The 22,119-nt window shown below is 35.5% G+C and overlaps 1 protein-coding gene across 2 annotated transcripts; it reads right to left on the reverse strand.

Moving 5' to 3' along the window:
* Positions 1-88: 88 nt before the first annotated feature.
* Positions 89-20,241, reverse strand: CCNC (cyclin C). Of its 2 annotated transcripts, XM_081141238.1 has the most exons (13): positions 20,003-20,156; positions 16,025-16,131; positions 15,091-15,175; positions 14,866-14,935; positions 12,492-12,543; positions 9,766-9,821; positions 8,881-8,916; positions 8,118-8,209; positions 7,421-7,488; positions 3,483-3,562; positions 2,713-2,831; positions 1,868-1,962; positions 89-1,327 (listed from the first exon to the last, which is right to left on the reverse strand). In XM_081141238.1, exons 1-12 carry the CDS (start codon positions 20,032-20,034, stop codon positions 1,911-1,913), a joined length of 849 nt encoding a protein of 282 aa, XP_080997364.1. In that variant the 5' UTR covers positions 20,035-20,156; the 3' UTR covers positions 89-1,327; positions 1,868-1,910. The 2 variants fall into 2 exon arrangements, with proteins under 2 accessions (XP_080997364.1, XP_080997365.1); XM_081141239.1 differs by lacking the exon at positions 1,868-1,962 and having other exon boundaries at positions 20,003-20,241.
* Between the last annotated feature and the right edge of the window lie 1,878 nt (positions 20,242-22,119).

Genomic DNA, 22,119 nt, shown 5'->3' on the forward strand with positions numbered 1-22,119 from the left:
CTTTAATATCTGTCTAAAGGAAAAAGGACTCTCAGAAAACATCATAATGCAGATTTAAAAAGATAAATATTCAAGACACTGGCCAATATAGCTGGAGAACGTACTTTTATTCTTGCAATTTTATACTAGGAAATCAACATTTAATTTCATAATTCATTGTTCACATTTGATTTATAAAAAACTTTTAATCCTTAAATTGTACATCAATATCCTATGACTCCAAATTTTATTTATCACTCTCCTTCAAGTCTGAAGAAAATGATTAACTTATTAAGTTCCACAGACAGCACAGTCCCACTGACATAACATTTAGTATTAAGTCCTACGCTCGTGTGAGAATTAAGAAGAGCCAGTATCAAACTGGCCTGCAACCTGATTGTGTTCCTGGCTCAAGATACCTGTAATAAATTTGTAAATCCACACTAAGACACAAAAATAAACTAGAGTGTGTATGTCATATAAAAAACTTTTCACAGTAGAGTAAAAATTAACATTAAAATGTTACCAAATTTCAACCATATTATGTTTTATGCAATTAGCTTTCTAAATGCCTGATTTAACTGTGAATCAAATGCAAGTAATTTCATGTAGGTTTTTTAAAAAGTTTGCCCAGCATTTCAAAATGGTTACAGAATTAATATAACTTTAAAAATGTCAAAGTATGCTATACATATTGCACTTTTCTGCTAGGCTGGGCTAGTATCTTCAATGGCAAGACACTAAAACTACTGAATAAAATACACTTTAAAATCAATAGGTACTTGGTTAATTTCCCTGAAATTATCAACATCATTACCAAAATCTTCCAGGATTTTGTAAGATTTGATTCCTTAAATACAGTTTTAAATTTTAACTTAAGGAGAGGGAAAACACTCATATATTTCACTTTTTATGTCCTTTTTTGGTCCTTCAATGACCAAAGAGAATTTTAAACAAATTAAGCTTCATGTTTCCTGGCTTAACAGAAAACTACAATTACTATTATCCAAATTAAGAAAAATTAAACTAAACAAAAGCTATTAATTTTGAAATGTCTGTCTGTAGGTTCCCTTAGAACCTTTCCAAACTTTTATAATCAAGAGCCTTTAATCAATTATGTTACTAGAATCAAATTAGGTAAGGAAAAACTTATTTTGCAAAAATAAAATTACTTCCCAATATGCTTGACAGAAACAAGCTATTCATGTTCATTTGTGTTCCATTGAAGACATTACTGAAATCTGTCCAATGGTTTATTTCCAACTGGTCCACTACGGAATTCTTCGGAATGTTTTAAGATTGGCTGTAGCTAGAATTCTGACTTCCATTTGGACCCTGCTCTCCTTCACTGTTCAAGTGGGGAAAGAAGAGATTTTGTACCAATTAAAAGATTCATTTTCAACACCTTGATAAGCCTACTAATTTTTAAAGTTAGTTATTCTGTGATACAAACTTACAAAACAAAGACATTCCCAACTGTAAGACACAGATGTGGAAAAATTAAAATCCAGAAGACTAACATTTGGATTTATATTTTTATTCTTACGTAACTTAGTGTTTTCACACATAACAAGCATTCTGGAAGTTAGTGTCCATATACACTCAAAACATTTAAATTAGGGTAGGGGATTTTACTGTCATTACAGGTATCACTCAACATATAGATTAGAGCCTCTGAACAAATTTCCTATGAAATTAAATCTTATGTATAAAACCTTATTCCTACTAACCAACTATGAAAATCAAGTAGTATCTTCCAAAAAAAAATACTGCCCAAAGGCATACTAAAATCATATGTAAACACAGCAAACCTTTATATATCAGAAATATGGTAATTTCCTGGAAAATACTGAATATTCAAAATAAAAACAACTAAAACTGAAAATACCAGTATCTGTGGCAATAGGATTATTGCCTTATCTCGTCCATCATCATCTTGCAGCTTCAGGCCCTGCCACTACTGGAGAATCACTCAGGGAATTTCTGCAAAAAATGCATCCAAAGGTAGCTGTTTGAATGACTGCCTTAAAACAGCTCCTTGTATAAGTATTTTTTCCCAACAGTGACAGTAATTTATCACATCTACAAATCTATCTCAGTGTTTTATAACTTAAGTAAAAGTTAATTAAAATGGGCAATATTTCTTTACTTCCCTTCTGACCTTTTTTCCTTACCCCAAATGATATGATGTACAGTGAAAGCTAAGAACCACTAAACTAAATGAACAGACCCTTTTAAAAATAACATCAAAAACCCCCTTAGCACAAGTGATTCATATTTAGCAAAATTATGTTACTGGGTGCCATTTGGGTGACTCAGAAGCCAAAATTCTTTATCTTTACAATATCAGATCAATAATCTAATTTATAAAACAGGCTAATAGCCAGTAGTGTGGGGGGGGGGGTAGAAGATGGCACAGAATCAAACTGACGTGGGAATACTACAGAATTCTTTATCTCTGAATTTCCGATAAACTGGCCTAATTCTGTCCTGTTTAAATTTATGTATAGTATATAGCCATATGTTGAGGGATACCTGTAATAGACCTGCCATTGCATTAGGAAAATTTACTAAACAGATGATCCAATTAAAATTTTTAAATGAGACATTCTCAATCTATCAAGTCAGAAATAAGAAATTTTAAGGGAAAAAACAATGTAATCTATGAAAAATGCAATAATGAGTATGAAATATGTAATTAAATGGAATCTATAATTAAAGTTTACAAAGTACCTGTTTGGAGGAGGTTTGGGTTTTGGCATCTTACTAAGAATAGTTGCCATCTCTTTTCTCTCATCAAAATTCTTCCACTGTTCATATAGTTTTAAAATAACCCTGATTATTTCCAAAATCTAGAAGAAAATATTTGAAATGCTCTCAGTGGTAATATCAGGCAGCAATGAGTACATAAAGAATACACACCACTTACTAGGCACCCCTTAGGAAACAGTCAAAAGAGTCTCTGTCCTTAAGAATTCAGGCTAGACAGTCCTGACAGATGTGAAAGTAGTTATCTGTGCCACACTGCTACTCAGGCTGCTCCTTCCAGCCCCTCATCTGCTAACATGTATGCCCTGTCCATCTCTCTGCAGCTGGTTTCCTTCTATCTGCTGATGTCTAAACCAAAACAAAACAGTGAGGTACTGGGAACAGAGGTCTCAGTCATGAAGTTTACCACTATACAGTGTGCCAATTGCTCCAAACAATTTATTGGGTGGTAGTGCACAAAAGACATTTTGATTCTGTTAACTACTGTAAACGAGGTAAGGTGCTAAAAAACTGGCAGCTACAAATCTGTCATATCCAGTTTCCAAATTAGCCCTTTCTTCCTCATCTGAGTAGACCTAACACATTGGATTAATTTTAATGCTATCAACATCTCAGCAGAAAAGATAAAAGTTTTCCTGGTAGACATTGTAAGATTTTAGGCTCATGATAAGTAAATATGACATTAACTTTTAAATGTTCAAGTCTATATTCCACTAAGGGAATTTAAAGAATACCTTCTCCATATCCACAGAAAGCTCAGCAAACCACTGTCTGGCATCTTTCTGCTGTACAACACAGGCTACATGTAGGCAAGCTGGAAAGAAAATAAGAGACAAAGGCCCATGTTTAACTACAAATATGTAATGTGTGGACTCAGAACTAAAGATAAAATTTTCACTTAAATTTTTCATGTATATTTCCCAATACTTTTTTTAAAAATTGCATAGGGTCATATAATAGTTACCACTGACCATTCCATCAATTTAATCTGATGCAGACAGAAAACATTACTAGACTACATTAAGGTTCTTGACATCCTCACCTGAGGATGCTAGGCATGGTGCAGCTGCCTTGAGAGTCAGGGCATGTTGGAGAGGGGAAAAATTCAATGAGGAAATTAGAGCAGGGAAATAATCCCTGAACAGTGATGCAAAGTAGTGTGTAATATAACCAGATGTCAGTGTGATGAAAAAAACAAAAACAGAAATAAAATTCCCTGGCCAGGTGGCTCGGGTGGTTGGAGTGTCGTCCTGCACACCAAAAGGTGGGGGGTTTGGTTCCTGGTGAGGGTGCATACCTAGGTTGTGGGTTCAATCCGTGGTCTGATGGATATTTCTCTTTCACATCGATGTTTCCTTCCTCCCCCACCCTCGAAAATCAATAAACATGTCCTCGGGTGAGGATAAAAATAAACAAACACATAAATAAATAAATAAATAAATAACCCCAGCCAAGCAATACACTGATAAATTTCAACTGTATTGACTATGTTTTGATATTTCAACTAAAAATAGTGCTTGTTGACTGTTTTTAATCCTCATGCTAAGATATGCTTATTGGTTTTAGAGAGAGGAAGAAAGAGAGGGAAGGAGGGAGGGAGGGAGAGATATCGATGTGTGAGAGAAACATCGGTAGGTTGCCTCCCATACCAGCCCCAACTGGGGATTGGACCTGCAACCTAGGTATGTGCCCTGACCAGAAATCAAACCTCGTATAGGAGGATGCTCCAACTAACTGAGCCACCCATCCAGGGCTGCTTTTTAAAGTTATTAGTATATCACATTAGGTGAAAACTGGGCGCATTAGTACAGAATTGAGTGTTGTAATAAAATAGAGCTTAGAAAAATACATAAAGCAATGTATATAATTATGTTCATTATATACAACTAACAACGATAGTAAAAATGCTCAGACAAGCTACATCATAATTTTGCCCAATATATTCCTACTAAGCAGCTGGCTACTCTGATCCCATCCTAGCTTGTTAAGAGTTATATTCCCTGATGTGGTTACACATATGACTTTGCTAAGGATGACATTCTAGGCAAACAGTGACTCAAATGTAAACTGATACAGTGGTTCCCTCAAGTCAAATGGAGCTATAAAGTAGGACTTATATCTAGAAGGGATTGAAAGGCTAAAAGACTGAAATTATAATAACACATAATTAAAACACAGTGGAAAACACTAGGATAAGGGTATAGGTAGAGTACATTAAACCCAGCATGAGATGATGTAGGGAGTTTTAGTGGGGGGACAGTGTTGCTAAAAAGGTGAAATCTGAGCCAAGTCTTAAAAAAAGGAGAGAGTGGGAGCAGAGGATGACATGCATACAAATGGTAAAAAGAAGCTGTAGATTTTATCCAAAAATTGGGAGAAGCACTTAAAAGTTTTGAGGCACAAATCCTGCATCAGAGTTTCTCTACCTTGGCATTGTTGACATTGTGGGTTGGACAATTCTTTGACACTGCTTGTGCATTATAAGGTACTTAGCAGCATCCTGGCTTCTATCCACTAGATACCAGTGCACCCCACTGCAGCAGTGAAAACCAAAACCATGCGAAACATCCCAAGTAACAAAATTATCCCTGGTTGAGAACCATTAGCCTAGCTCTAGTGTGGAGGATAGATTCGCGCACTGGGAACAGGGATGCTGGAGGCCAACCGGTCAGGAAGTAGACTACTGTGAGAACCTGAACAGAAATGAGATGATGGCTATGAGTTTAATAAAGAAAGGTATTGGTTACCAATACAGTAAATCCTTGATTTAATGAACTTCAGATTTAATGGACAAAATTTCTGGTCCATATGTCATATATGAAAATTAACACCCCATTAATTTGAAAATGCTTTTAATCAAGATTTGCTTATAATTAAATCAACAGGTTATTTTTTTGTTATTAATTCACTGTTATTTTTAACAAATTTTAGCAAATGGGCTATATGTTGGGAAAAGCGCTGTAGTAATTTTGCCGACATAAATATTACATATCTACAACTATAGTCTACATATTTAAATCCAAGAGTCACCCCTAGTAAACAATGTTTGGTGAATGATTAGCATGTGATCAAACCACATTGCACACGGTCACTGGTTCTGTTGTCACGTGGTGACTTTCTGCAACAGTTTTAATGCGACATTCAGATGTGCACTAAGCCAAATCCCAGCTATGGGCATTTGTTTACTTGTGACTGGTGAATACATGCATTTACTAAACCTATTTAGTATAAATTTAAAATTACAATAATACATATAGAAAACTTTTCTGTGAAATTAAACTTTTCATACATAATTTTAATTACACAAACGTCTACATAAGTAAAAACAGGTAAACTAATTTGTCAAGTTTTAAACAAACGTATTTGGAAAACCTACTTTATTATATAATGGACTTTCAGCTCTAACAGACACTCCCCTCAACAGAATTAGTCTGTTATATCGAGGTTTTACCGTATTCAACAATAGGTATTGGTTACCAATTAGATGGAGGTACTGAGGGAGATGAAAGAGTCTAACTGCTGCTTTTCCCACTAAAGTAACTAACTAGTGCTATCCACCAAGCTAGCAAAGGCATTCAAAGGAGCATATCTGGGGGCAAAGTAGGGAGTTCAGTCTTGTTCATGAGCTTGAGGTGCCAGTGAGATGCAAAGTGAAGCTATCTATAAGGCAGAAGGATATCAAGAACCAGTCAGGAGTAAGATCTTGGTTAAATAAAGAAATTTAAATGTTTCAGAACCTAAGAAATAGAAGCCACAGACCTCAGTGAGACTACCAGGAAGAACAAAGACAGGAAAAATGGCAAAGATGTAGCCTGCTATTCCCTCCTTCCTATCCATGCAGATCCTTCCATTCCTTCCCACTGAACCAGGATGACACTTTAGAATCCTTCCAAATACAGTGCTTTCAGGGAGCCTCCAGTACTACAAAAATATAAGTATAACCTATGTGCCACCCCTGATGTAAGAAAGATAAGAAATATTAACATTTAAGGAATAATTGAAAAAAGAGAAAACAGTGTCTCACTGGTAAAGAATGGGGGGTGGGGTGGGGAATCAAGAGGATAGAATCATGGATATCAATAGTAAAAAGAATGGGAACAAAAAGAAGTAAGTACCTAATATCTCGCAAACACTATCTGGTGCTCTAAAGGTATCTCATTTAATTCTTGCAACAACTCTGGAATTGTTAGTATCTCCCACATTTTACAATTTAGGAAACAAACTCAGAAAAGTTAGATAATTTCCCCACAATTATAAGGGAAGCAAAGTTTAAACCTAGGATCATCTGACTCCAAAGACTGTGTTCTAACCCATTACAGTACTGACTTTCACAGATAATAGAATACTAGCTAACTTCTCCCTCCAAAACGGCATTAAGGACCAGAGAGGCTCTTTTTAGCAACCTCTCAGGACTTTATTCTGAACTTTCTCCCCTAACCAAACACTGGAATGATTAAAACAAACAAACAAACAAAACAAAACAAGGGAGATAGGGGTACAATAATCCCGATTTGTGATAGTTGCAGTTCGTACTATTGAAAGCTCACATGCAAGGATTAGTCTATTACTTCATGAAACATAAAAACATAAAGTACAATAGGGTAAAATTTCTTTTAGGATGGCCTAAACAGATGCACAAGTTAGCTAACAAAGGTAAAGCACACTTACATACCTAAAGCTATCATGAAAGGAGGATACAGTAGGCAAAGATCCGTCCTGTAGGTATCATTCACTATCCTCCTACAGGAATGCAAGTCACATCATTACTGGGAGCAGAACTACGTCCTACGATGGCACATTTCCCTCCAGAGAGGGCTGTATTTCCCATCTTGTACACATTATTTCTCGATTATATTACTGAAGCACAGATATAAAGGTGAAAACATCAAGGGGGAAAGATGGATACATGAATGATTCAATAAATAATCATATTTTAATGAATAAAATTATAGCTAAATATATTTTAAACTTTAAAACGTCACAATACATTTTAAACAGATTTTTTCTAATTTTTCAAAAATTAGAAAATCAGATAGGAAACCAGAATTCATACAATGAGTTAATATGATTTGATGGTGATTTGAATACCATCAAAACATATTCTGATCATTTTAAAGATAAATTGGCTTTTTATGTAAAGTCTGTTTTTCATAATAATCAAATTTTAATGGAAATATTCATCAAATAGATCATTTAGATCTTTATCATTTGTACCAATATAATTACTGAAATTCAGTAAGTAGATATTTTCTTCAACATAAAATATCTTGGGGCACTACTTTACTTTAAAAATACTAAACTTAATATTTAGTTGTCAATCTTCCTAGCTAATAACATGTTACACTATGAATAACTTCTGTTCTAATTACCATGCAAGGGGAAGCAACATGTCTTCTTGGCCCATGTCCTGCACATACTGGAGCAAAGGTCTATAAGGATGATACACTATCAAGCAACAATCCTAGAAACAGTTTAAAAAATGTGTATGTATAAAAACAGATTTATTACAACACAAAAACCTTATTATTACCCAATTGATTTGTAATTATGTATTTCAAATGTATTTCTCTAACTCATGCTTGCTTCCCTCTTATTTTCTTAAGAAAGCAGTATGGCAGCCCTAAACTCTACTATAATAGTGAAGGCAGTGCTCTCTCTGGAATATACCTTGGTAAATCGGTTGGCAGTCAGTCAGCATCCATTCCCTTAGAGACTCAAAGTGTCACATCTGCAACACACTGAAACCTCTTATTAGCCTATAAATCCGTAATTCCCAACTGGAGGAGCAGAATTCTGCCAAAGACATAATCTATCTTTAAATAACACCACACACATACACAAATTGTGCAAATAACTGACAGTGGTTTAATGTCCTTACTGGTTTGCTTGTGATCCTTTTATTATAGTTACTATAGAACAGAAAAATATTCCCATCCTAAGTAGGATATACAAATTATTTTACAGGCTTCCAAGAGGATACAGGTGATGATGCTACTAGATACTGCAATTTCACCATCATGTATCACTTAGATGGTTTTAAAATGCACCTCCCTACAAATCATTTCTTTAAATAATTTCTAACTTCACTAAATAAGTTTTACTCTGTTAATCATAGGGAAAAAATATACTTACCATTAGTTCTAAAAGATAGAATTCACATTCTAATATCTGTTTAAAGAAGATTATAAATGTCAACATGAAACCAAAATTAGATGAATTTAGTCTAACAACAATTTATAGGCATAGTAATTTATCACAAATTTTTACTAAAATTCTTTTAAATCAAGAAAACAGTAACTTATATTGGAATTAACATATGCAATAAAAAGGTCGATTTTTACTACATAATGCATGCAATTATGATTATAAAGCATTTTAATCTCCCAAAAAAGCTAGTCTCATATAAGCATCCTTATTACTTATTTTTATTTAAAATATCCTGTATAAACTTAAGATTTTCCAATATGCAAAAATGTAATTATCTTAAATGTTATTCTTATTATATTATATTCTTATATTATAAATCAGTAAAAGGAAAGAATACTGAAATGAAAACAAAAAATACAAGTTAAATAGAATGAAGAAATCCCTTGCAAGATAGACAAGAACATGCCTATTAAAATGTCAATAGAGATTTATCTTCTAACACACTGTAAAATTTCAAATATGATTTTCACACTATTCCATTATAGTAGCTCCAAGTGCACACTAGTATCACCTGAGAGTTTTTAAGAAATACCAGACCCCAGGCCTCAAGCCTGAAAATTCTCATTTAGTTGGTCTGGAATGGCCCTGACATCAGTATTAGGTTCCCAAAGTGATTTAATGGGCACCCAAGATTTATAACCACTGCTATGAAGTAATTTTTAAAATAATAGAAGCAATTTAGCTTTAATTTAGAATTAAAGGCTATATTGTAGTATTTGAAACTGCCCTATTCAGTTTATTTTAATATAAAAATGGAGCTAGTTTATATGCAACTTTGACAAATAGTTCTGCTTTATACAATATACTTACATGGTTCATCCTATAAGGAAATTCCTTTGGAAAGGCATATGAAAATCTAGTTTTTACTGGAAAAAACAAAAAAACAGCTTAAACTGGGAAAGTGAATTAACCCCAAATTTCTTTAAAACTGTGTAGAATATTAGAGGTAGGGCTAAATCGTTTTTAGTAGGGAGCTTGGAGATGCTTAGGGACCCAGATTTTTTTTTGTTTTTAGGTGAGGAGAATGAGTGGCAGGAAGCCCTAGGTCCCCATCTATACTACAATTACAGAGGCTCAATAATATGTTTAATATATTAAGGGTTCTGCAGCTTAAAAAAATAAAGGGATTAGAGAAAAGAAAAAAAATCAATGGCTCTTATCATCTCTAATATCTTTCCAGCTCTAGAATGGTATCTTCTTAAGTGCCATTTTTATACACTTCCCACACACTGGACAAAAAACACAGAAAGATCTGGTCATAGTTAAAGATAAAAAAAAATAACAATGCTATAACCAAACCAATATTCTTAAGCCAAAACTTTCACTTGGTAATTTAGCTTAGAAGGAACCTGTTCATAAGTATATTTGTAAATATATATAAATTGGAAGGATAACACAACCCAAATATGTTAACAGTGTTTATATGAGATTTAAGGATTTTTACTAATCTGTACTTTCTAAACCTTTTATAAAAATAGGTATTTGTGCCCAGGTGGGGTGCTCAGTGGTTGAGCATCGACCCATGAACCAAGAGGTCACCAGTTCGATTCCCAGTCAGGGCACAAGCCCGGGTTTTGGGCTTGATCCCCAGTAAGGGGCAAGCAGGAGGCAGCTGATCGATGTTTCTCGCTCATCAATGTTTCTCTCTCTCTATCCCTCTCCCTTCCCTTCTCTCTAAAATCAATAAAAATATTTAAAATAAATAAATAAATAGGTATTTCTTTAACAAAAGATAAATTTTAATAAAAGCAGGAATAAATGTGCAAAGGTCTCTAGGACTTTTTTCATACCACACATAAACACATACACACATAGCTGCTATTCTTCTTAGTCACTAAGTAAAATGAGAAAACTATTATCAATCCTCCTTTTCCTCAAAATGAAATGAGTACATACATTTAAGTACTATTTGACATAATTGTATTCAAGTCATGATACATCATTTCATTCAATCAAGTGACTATTGACAGGTTCTAGAGAATCTGTTCTGTGATCCCTTCCATTTGTACAGGTAGGCTTCTGGTATTGGTTTTGAGTACTTCCTTACTTACTGGTATTATAAGATGCTCCATCTTGTATTTTTCCTGCCCCAGTCATAGAATCAGCCATCTCTCCAAGGAGCTCTATCTAGTTCCTTTTATTGGAGAATGGTATTAAATACAAAGATCGGGGCACTAGGTGAGCCCACTGCTTCTAGGATGTCAGTGCTTATAGACCCTCTTAACTGACAAAGCGTGCCTACACACTCACTCAAACACAAACACTCATTCACCACAGAAAAATCCATGTATCTATACATACTTATGTGTATCTATGTTAAGGCAAATATGAGTTCATACCCTAACTGATTATCACATTGATCATTCTGGTCTTCTCTCCTCACTTATCTGTAAATTCCTATTCCAGCAGAGAGAAGCCTGGCTCTTTACATCTGCCATCTATTTACCACATCCATTTAGTGGAATTGTTCAATTTCACCATACATTTGTAGCAGTATCAGAACTGTTAACTTGTACCACTGTATAAGTTACAGTGCTTATGTACACTTCTTTTTGCTTTTAGTCTCACAGACTATACTCATTTCCAAAGTTACTTAGGTCAGCACCTTCCCCCTCACCTTACCCCATTCACTGAGGTTGTTTCATACAACCCAGGTATGTGCTCTGACATCATGTTCTCTCTCGAAGGTCACAAACTCAAACGTCTGGTTTTATTCTTTGGAACACATCTTTTATACAGCACAAAACACTATGCAGCTCTCTTTCTTAAAATTTATGAAGTCCCAAATTTCTATTACTGGCTTCACATTTCTAAGAGGATATTCTACTGATACATTTACAACTAGAATGTCTAAGATTAAATTCTTTTCAGAACCCACTTCTTCTCCTCTCCTGGTACCACCTTCATCTCCTCCATGCCCAGGCATGAAACCTCAAAAATTGTTTTTGACTCTCCTCAGTCCTTTCTTTTCAAAGTCCTGCTGACTCTATCATTCAAATCTAGCTTGCTGCTTCTCCTGGCTGGCTGCCAAAACATCACTTTACGCCTTTACTAGTGCTCACCTAGAATACTTCTTAAACCTATTAGCTTTTCTTTCTCACAGCACCCTGTAGTGACAGCATTCACTAGTTTGCAGGGTTTTTGTTGTTGTTTGCTATTTTTTAAATGATTTTATTGTCTTTAGAGAGGGGGAAGGGAAAGGGAGATAGAGATGGAGAGACAGAGAGAGAAACATCGACTGGTTGCCTTCCATACACGCTCCCCTACTGGGGATCAAACCCACAACCCAGGTACGTGCTCTGATAGGGAATTGAACCTGCAACCTTTCAGAGCATGGGACAATGCTCAACCAACTGAGCCACTCCAGCCGGGCTTAAATTTATTTTTAGTCAAATACACTAGCATAAAGTTGACCTCAGGAGATTTAATAAACCCGACTAATCCATTAGAGGTCTTATAAGCTGAAAAACATCTATGTCCTATGGAGCTTTCCTTAGAATTACATCTTTAAAGCAGGATATACTTTTTGCACTTACATACAGAAGTAGCAGCAGAAATCAGTCTTGTATTTGAGACAACTCCAAATTCCTAGAGAAAGAAAAGTGGACAAGATGAGGTACATAGAAACCCAGTGAACCTAAGGGTATCTGATATCTATTCAAAACAGGGTATTTCCTGTGTTCCCCCCATGTTTATTTAGTCTGTTCATCTTCTACCTACTTGAGGTTTGATGTACTTAAATCTCTAAATGTATTACCTTTCCTTAAAATTGCTACAATTTAAGACAAGTGTTTAAATAATTTTAATTTAATAATTTTAATCTGAAAGGTACCAGATTAGAAACCAAGCTTTACAAGGACACGATAGTTTTCTGCACTCAAATTAGTTTCCAAGGAGATATTTTAGATTCTACACTTAATTGGAAGAATATTAAGTATGCTTCCTATTCAATTGGTCCTGGACTAACAGGTATTTTATGCCATTTAATAATAAAACAGTTGAATCTGTGAAGAAGATAAACTTTAATGTCACAAAAAGAACTCAAAAGACCACACAAACAATAATTCTTTATGGAACAGAAACAGAAGAACAATATAGTATAAGATTTCCAATGTCAGTTCCCATTTTCTCTTTCAACTTAATATGCCACCATTGTAAAAATAACTAAAATTTATAAGGTGTTCCACCTTATATATACTGCCTCATTTAATTTGATTAACCTAGTAAGATTACTAAAGCTTTAACTTCACTTTAAGACATAAAAATTAAGAATTGGTTCCTTATCCTACAAAGAAACTGAACTAAATCCAGTCTATTCAAATACCTTCAACCTACATCCTTAACCTTGGGGAAGGGGGGCGTGCAAGGGCATGCATGTGTGTGTATATATCTATATTCACATTTAAATCTCAAACTATAATAACTAAGACTAAAAAGTAAACACCTGAGACATCTTAAGTACCATCTCCATACAATTCCCACACAACTGGGCAAAACACAAAAAGATTTGGTCACAGTTAGAGATTAAAAAATAATAATAATGCTAAAACCAAATATGAGGATATATTTTTTCTAGGAATAATTTTTATTCAAAATTCTTAAATAAATTATAAAACAGGGTTCTACTTAGAAAATCATATAACAAAAAATATAAAGAAACAAGACAAATTAAAATCCCCAAGTTAACCTATAAGAGAAGTTTATAAAAATTTTGTCTAAGTTCCCACACTGGTTGTGCTTCGAATACATAAAATTACATGGTAATACTTGGATAAACCACCCCATACTACAGACCTTTTATAAACATTTTGTTTTTCATTAAAGAACTTAACAACAACAAAGCTGGTTCTGCCTCCTTAAACTACTTACAATTAGAAAACCTTAAACCTCTAGAAAACTTGTCTTAATATAATTTCTAAGAATCAACTCTCATTATTTTAGGTAAAGGTAGGAAAGATGTTATCAATACTCTTAGATAATGGCTAAAACAAAATTAAAATGAGTATCAAAAGGAATGTAAACTTACTTGGTTAAAATTATATTCAATATCTAAGAATATAACTACAATTCTAAAGACATAAACTAAAAATAGAAACATAACACAAAAGTTTCATAATGCTAAAGATTGCATGGATTATTATGTAAACTAGTCAATATCTGCTATCAATGCTACTATTGTCTGGATTTTACCTGAGCTCTCTCAAAATATTGAAAAGATAAATAAGGTGGGCAGAGATTTGGTTTCAGCTGCAAATTCCCATCTCTCTTCTCTCTCCCTCACCTAATTTCTCTACCCCCACTGCAGAAATTATTCATTAGAATTTACATAGCTAGAGCCACCCCCAATCCTTGCCTTCCCTCTAGCTTGGTAGGAAGCCAATCAACGGGAGGCAAGGAGGGAATACAGTAGGAAGCAAATGGAGAAGGAGGCATTCTGTCCAGTTATAGTAAGAAGCTGTGGCACTCAGGGAATACTACTTAGTGCCAAACAATAAATGTCTTAGAGACTGTACAGCAAAGCAGTTAAGTGCATGGATTAAAAGTGAGACTCCCAGGGTTCAAATACTGGCTTTGCTGCTTACCAGCTCCGTGATCTTAGGCAAATTTCTTAACCTCTCTGTGGCTCACTTTCCTCATTTATGTATCTATATATCTCTTTGCTATGAAAATTACGTCCGTTATAGTTGTAAAAGGATTTAAAACAGCACTTGGTACACAGTAAGTACTATATAAGGGTTTGTTAAATGAATATATAAAATAAAGAATATATTTCTTTGATTTTGTACAAATGTCAATATTTTGTATAAATCACCATATGTTATTATTTTTACATAGTTAATATGAAAACTAGGGCAGATTAGCCAATACACATTGACTATACTTGATGAAAATCAGAAAATTATTTCATACCTCTACTTTGGATGCCAAAAACACACATGTAGGAGCCATTAATACAGGATCTATACTTTTCAGAGAATACCTAAAAAATAGTACAACGAAGTTAAATGTTGAAAAAACACTTGAAAAAAATCAAGATAATTCTACGGCAAACACATGATTTATCTATACTAAGGTTCATCAAAATTACATAAGACTTTCAAATAAGCGTTAACATTCCCAAAATAAAAGTCCTACCTGGCATAGAATCTCTTGAAATAGACTGTAGCAGTGGCAATAACTTGTTGTCTTAATTTAAGATGTTCACCTAATGCTTGGATAACTAAAAAGAAAAAGTTTTAAATGTATTTTCTGATATCCATGTGGTAAAATCATAACTATATTCATTTTTAACACAGAGAAAAACCTACACATGCTATAAAGCTCTACTTGGATCACAGTGCTAATACTAGAATTTACAAATTTGTTAAAAAATACATAAGTATGTATAAACAACTCAAAGAATCAAAACTGCCCCACAACAAACACTATTCTTGTATTAAAGAGGTTGAATGATAGGTATTTCTTCTTTACCCTCTAAGAATTTCAATGCCTTTCATATTATCTTTAGAATATAAAAAGAAAATATTAAACACCGATCAAACTCACTATAACTACTGATTTATAAAGTTTATTTAAAAATCCATAATGAATCCTCAAAACAACAGAGAGGTAGGTGTGCAGAAGAGTAAACTGAAAGTTTGAAAGATCATGTGAAAAAGCCATCATAGAGCAGAACAAGAATCTTCTGCCTCTAAATCCCCTTCCCTCCAAAGCAAACTTGTAAGATAGGAACGCCCAATATAGGATGTCAATCCAAAGAATCATTTATCTTCAAAGTAATCTGCTTTAGCCAATCTTAAATTGAGTTTAATAACGCAAGATAAAGACTTAGAAAGATTAATGAATACTTTGAAACTGTCTTAAATGTCTCCGATATTAAGATTCAAAAACGACTTTATTTAGATCACTTAAAAAGAAAGATAAATGAGTATGAGTTGTAAAAAGGTTACATGTATAAATAAAAATGTAAAGTAGGGACTAAAACAGGTCATCACAAATTACTACATAAAAAATATTTTAATTCCAAGGTAATTAACTGTACCATTTCAACCAACTAAAAAAAGTTTACCATTTGTAAAAAATATTTGTAATTTCCAATATTCTTCTTCTGAGAGAAACTTTAAGTCCTTTTGGCGTTCCTTCAACAGATCTTGTTTATCCAAAATCCATTGCAAACTAGAAGAAGCACAGAAGTTAAACATGCTATAGAAAATCAACTAACAAAGTCATAGAAAACATTCTAAGATTCAACAAGTTATTAACATTCTGAGAAAAACAAAGTACACATAACCCTGAAAAACAGTATCTTCCACATTTCTTAAAACTCCCAACACAGAGAATTATTTCACTAATAAATGTAAATATGACCTGAAAAAAATTCTTCTTTTCTCTCCTTCTCAGTCTCTGTCACTAGCTTTACTGTATTTTATTGATGCTAAGATTCTGACATTAAGACTCATCTTACAATCAGCGATACCTTAGACTTTTAATTGGCCCCACATTTATTTTTCCCTAGTGATACATAAAATAATGGTGAAATTATTTGGCACCAATTGACGGTGCCTTGGATTTGATGAAGTGTATCTTTTCTCAGTTGTTCACGACTACCTACAGTATTTCGTTTCCCTACCTCACAATTCCAAATATGTTAAAAGTTGCTTTGGAATTTATTCACTGATAGCCTCCTTCCTCTTGCCTAGTCTACTATTTTAAATCAGAAATATGAAATTGACATGACCCCCCCCCCCCCAAAAAAACTATTCTGCAACCAGCTTTTGTCACTCGGTATGTATTGGAAGTCTTTTTATGTCAGTGAATTTATTATTCAGCATTCCTTTAAATCGCTGCACAGCATTATAGATTGAACCATTATTTATTTAGTTAATTCCTACTGATAGGCACATAAGTTATTTTTTTCCCCACCCATTACAAGTAATACTTTAATGAATATCTCTGTAATTCATCCTTATATATTTAGTTAATATAACACACTTGAGATAATTTCCTAGAAGCAGAATTGCTGGGTCAGTTTTGCTCGAAACTGATATAAATTGTCAGTTTACGTTCCATAAAAGTCACACCAATTTCCATTCCTATTAGCAGTACGTGAATATGTCTTAAAGTATTTAACCCTATGGGTTACTGCCAATCTTTTAAATACTTTACAACTTAAAGACAAATTCGTATCTTTTTACTTGGGTGTTTTTTAAGTGTACATCTGAGGTTAAACATTTTCCATGTCTTTATTAGTCAGAGTTCCTCTTTTGTAAATTATAATTCTAATATGACCATTTTTCTAATGATAGTCATCTTTTTAAAGAGATTCTTCTGACCTAAAGTTTGATTATGGATAATAAATCACTTGTCTGTCAAATATGCTGCAAACATTTCCCACATTTAGCACGATCTCTCAATATTTATTTGTAATAAAGAAATCAGAATCATATATGAAATCTAGCCATATTTTACTTTGACTTTATGCCAAAGTAAGGCCTTCCCTGACACAAAATGATAATATATATATTTACAGTTCTCATATTTTCTAATACCCTTAAGGTTTTTTCTTTCAATTTGTGATTCATCCAGAATTTATTTTGGTATAGGGTATAGAGATCAAGTTAAATGTTTGTCAAATGGTTATCCAAATGTCACCAAAGTATTTCCTAATCTATAATTTTATCATTGTGTTTGGATCTTCATAACTTCCTATTTTTAATTTTTTCCCCCTATGCCATACTATTTTAAAACATAAAATTAAATAATTAAAATCTGGTATGGAAAATACACCTCCTTGCTACTATTCTTCAGAAAATTTCTGGCTATTCTATTACAATTATTATCCTTTTAAAGAAAATATGTCTTTATTGATTTCAGAGAGAAGGGAGAGGGAGAGAGAGAGAAACATCTATGATGAGCATCACTAACTAGCTGCCTCCTGCACACCCCCTACTGAGGATCTAGCCCGGATCTAGCCCACAACCCAGGTATGTGACCTGACAGGGAATCCTGAACCTCAATCTCCTGGGTCACAGGTCCATGTTCAACCGCTAAGCAACACCAACCAGGCTGGTTTTATACTTTTAATTTCGTTAACTGTTCATTAATTCAGTCTATCAGCCAGTATTTAGTTTCCTTCTAGTGTGACTGCATCATGGTCAAAGAATGTGTTACTCTAATACAACTTTCTGGAAAATACTGTCTCTCTGCTCCAGAATTATCATTAATTTCATCTCTACAGTCACTTTGTTTTTTAAAAAATAAGTTTCACAAATATTTAAAAGTTTTTCCTCACAATACATAGTGTGCAGTATAAACTAAGAAGACTTATAAATACTGCATTGCATCAAATTTAAGATGACATTGATTTTAAGATTCACCATTATTTTATTTGCTACTAAGAAGAAAAAAAAGCCATGCTGAAATGTTGAAATGTGCATCTTAAAGCCATGAAATACAGTATATTTCATGTCAATTTTCTTTTCACCAAAATCACCTAAAAACAATGGCTTTCATAATTATTTTGTGTGTTTTTTCAGAATTGTCTTGTCTTTCATACTTGTTACCTTTTGCAGATCAGGAACTCCATGATTCTCAAGGAATCAGAGTAAGACAAAGAGTCCCCCTTCCACCAGGACTATTTGAATTGGGAGGCATGGACAGTTTCAAAAAAGAACATTTAATGTTATAATAGTTCTATATTTTAAAAGTGAAAAAAAAAATTGTTTTTATAAAACATATCCTGGCCCTGTTTTGACAAGCATTCTCATTATGACATAATGCTCATCAAAAGGGGAGCATGATCTTTTTTTTAAAGTTGAAAAACGTCTATAAATTCTGACAAACAGCTAGCTAGCTACCTGTCAATTCTCTGACCGTCATTTAGTTTCTCAGAATACCTCTTCTCCACTACCTAAATTTTCTGTATTTTAATTTTGCCCAAGCAAATATTTCAGTGAGTGAAACAGAGTAAAATAAAAATATCAGGAATAAAGCTTCTATAGCATTTCATCTCCACACAATCACTCTACAGTAAGAGGAAAACACACTTTTCTGAAAATAAGTTTCCATGCCCATTTCTTTTTTCCTGCAAAGGGCTAAAAAAAAAAAAAAGAATGAACACTGGAACCCATCTTTTTAACGGAATCAAAATTTAAATTACAATTACTAATGCTCTTTTGGCATTCGAAATTATTTACACTAAGATATAATCTTTATCAGGTTGTGTTCATCTTCCAATTGTACAGTTTAGTCAAAGTTCAATTAGTCCCATCACTCACCTTCCTGACTGCTTAAACAAATATATTTAGGGAAAAAATGTTTTTTAAAATTACTCTAGTTCTTCCACGGCCACTGACAGAAGCAAAAATTTATTCATGAAAAGGGTTAAAGAAACCGGCAACGTCACTGATAAATACACACTTAAAATACAAGGCACAGATTAACGAAATGGATAAATTTTGAGAGCACCTGCCCTACACCTTCTCAACATTAAAAAACCCCACAAAACTCTACGTAGACATAAAGGAGTGGCAGGAGGCGGTTAGTGAGAAGGAACAAGACTGAGTCCCTCCTCTTCTCGGAATAATATTAAATCCACTGAACACAGGCGGCCAATGACAAAAGACTACGATACCGACCCACTGACGAGAGCCCAAGCAAAAAGTAAACCACAACAGTCCAGAAGAGCCAGCGTCACAGTTCTGAGCTGTGCCACACCTCCCATGCCGATGCCATCCCCTCTCACCCCACCCCCTTCCGTGCCTAGCTTATCCAAGAATCCTAAATTAAACTCTCGAACCTTCCTACCTTGGAGACTGAACCCCCTTTCCCCACCCTTCCCGCTCACAGACCTTTCTCCCCGAAACCCAAAAGGCGAAGAGAGGGGAGTCGCCAGAGAAAGACGCGTCCCGCTTCCGGCCGCGACCGCCTCCCGGGAGACTCCGCGGCGCTCGGGACAGGGGCTGGGATCCAAACCAAGGGGAGTCGCAGGCCCCGTCATCACCGCCCCCGAGAGTCAGCCCCGGCGAGAAGACGGAAGGTCACTTACTAATGGGAGCTCTGCCAAAAGTTTCCTGCCATGGAACACAGCTTGCCCTGATAAAAAAGCACCAGCCGGCGGAGCGGCTCGCGGAGCGACCATAGACCCAGCCCGCCCGGTAAACGCGCTCCTCGATCTGATCTGCTCGGCTCCGCTCCGCGGCAATGACGGTAAAAGGAAGAGGATGGCACCCTGTTCTTTTTGACGCCGGCCGGCAACACTCTACCGTGTAAAGCGGTTCCTATGGATAAAAGTTCCGGCCCGCCCCGCCCCGCCTTAGGGGAGGAAGCCGGCTGGGAGGAGACAGCCTGTGGAAGCACTGAGATAGTGGATGGGAACTAGGGCTCGCGAAGGCTCGCGGCTGTTGGGAGGCTCTCGCGAGAGCTTCGCGGCCGTTCAGGCTTAGAGCTCCTGCGGCTCGGTCTTCTGGGGGCAGTAACGGTTCGCAGCTTGGCGAGGCGACGCCCGTGGGGCTCCGTTATCCCACTGCACGGCTTGCAGGCCTCCGAGGCAGCACGGTAGCATTATTCTCTTAAAGGTTTTCTGACTTTGCTTCTTTCTTCTCCAACTAGGAAGAGAAGTAGAAATTATTTTGGCCTCAAGGACCTGCCAGGGCCCACTGGCACCAAGCGGGATACGCTCTAAATGGAGTTCTTTCGGAGCGAAGCAGGACATTTAGAGCAAAAGCGTTTTCTTTTCATGCCAGAGAACCACTAGTTTTGCAGAACTGTACATATGTATGTATATACAGTATATGTACGTACAGCCAACAACGCAATAGTTTAATTTTATAAGATGAACTGATCGGTATTTCTCATTTCTATTATCATTGTGACGTTGCAATTATTGTAAAACTTCTAATTATTTTCCCCCAAATTGGACACAATTGGAAGTTGTTCATAGACGACCAGGGTTCTGAGGTAGTATGAGAAAATATTTTTCATGCTGGGAGTGGAGACCAGTTAGGGCGTGGTGAAACAGTATAATAAGCGTTTTCCTAAGTGAAAATAAATCAGGTTTGTTAGAAATAGAAAGGATGTTATTTAAAGTTTTTAACTCTGTTACATGTGAATGCATGTACTACATCAAAATGCGAAATGCCATGTGGTTTCACTTATATGTGAAATCTAAAGAACAAAATAAAGGAACAAACAAAATAGAAACAGACTCACAGATACAGAGAACAGATGTCTAGTTGCCAGGGGAGGGGCAGGGGGCTGGGTGAAACAGGTGAAGGGATGAAGAAGTACAGATGGGTAGTTACAGAACAGTCACTGGGATGTATAAAGTACAGCAAAAGGAATACAGTCAATAGTATTGTAATAACTATGTGTGGTGCCAGGCGGTGTTATAGCGCAGTAAACGCTAGGAAGATTCCAGGACAAGCAGAATAGGGAAACTAAGACAGTTAAACAGCAGCTCGTGGCCACCTAATAAAATTCTATCTTCCCTAAACCAAGGACACTTAAGAGCAGTTGGTTTGCACTTTGCCCCAACCTGAGGGTAAATAGCTTAAATCACCCTACTCTTGGAGCCTGGTATCAGAAATCCAATTAGTGCCATTTGCCAACCACATCCAAGGACAGAAAAATTAAGAGAATAAATCTCATTTTGGCACAGCAGTGTAGAGCTAAGGAATATTCTATTGATACATCACTAAGACCTCCCCTAAACACCCAGCCTTTAATGAAGGTCCCAATGTGTTCTCCCTCCGGGAGCAGCTGGTGCCATACAATTGACTGTACCTTACAATTACTTGGGTTGCTTCTAATAAATTCTGTTTCCCCTTTCCCCCTCAGACACGTGCCCCCTGACCTCTAAGGGCCCCATGAGATTTGCAACCAGGGGAGCAAGGGGCAGTGGCAACTTGTCCCAGGCTAACCCTCGGAACCTGTCTCCAAGGCCCCCTTTTACTCTGACTTCCCAGAGAGCCAAAGGAGCCGAGCCCAGGCTCTCCTGTTGCTTCTTCTATGCCCTTCCTTGTTTTATTGTCCTAAGTGTATTTTTGCTGTGGTCAGTGAATTTTTGCTTTCTTTCCTACACTTTGTATCTTGATTGAAATCTTTCCCTCAAGGAGACAAAAACCCAGGTCTCGTCGTCTCACCAGTAACAATAGGTACTGGAAA

Source organism: Miniopterus schreibersii (genome assembly GCF_964146895.1).
Source record: "Miniopterus schreibersii genome assembly, chromosome: 6".
Taxonomy (NCBI): domain Eukaryota; kingdom Metazoa; phylum Chordata; class Mammalia; order Chiroptera; family Miniopteridae; genus Miniopterus; species Miniopterus schreibersii.

What these genes read in the sequence shown, in the direction of transcription:
- CCNC (XM_081141239.1), bottom strand. Translation starts at nt 20,034, where the DNA reads ATGGCAGGAAACTTTTGGCAGAGCTCCCATTA. An exon ending in TTCTGCTGCTACTTCTGTAT is followed by an intron (nt 9,822 to 12,491) that starts GTAAGTGCAAAA and finishes TGTTTTTTCCAG; the next exon opens with TAAAAACTAGATTTTCATAT. An exon ending in CCCAAACCTCCTCCAAACAG is followed by an intron (nt 1,328 to 2,712) that starts GTACTTTGTAAA and finishes CCACTTGAACAG; the next exon opens with TGAAGGAGAGCAGGGTCCAA.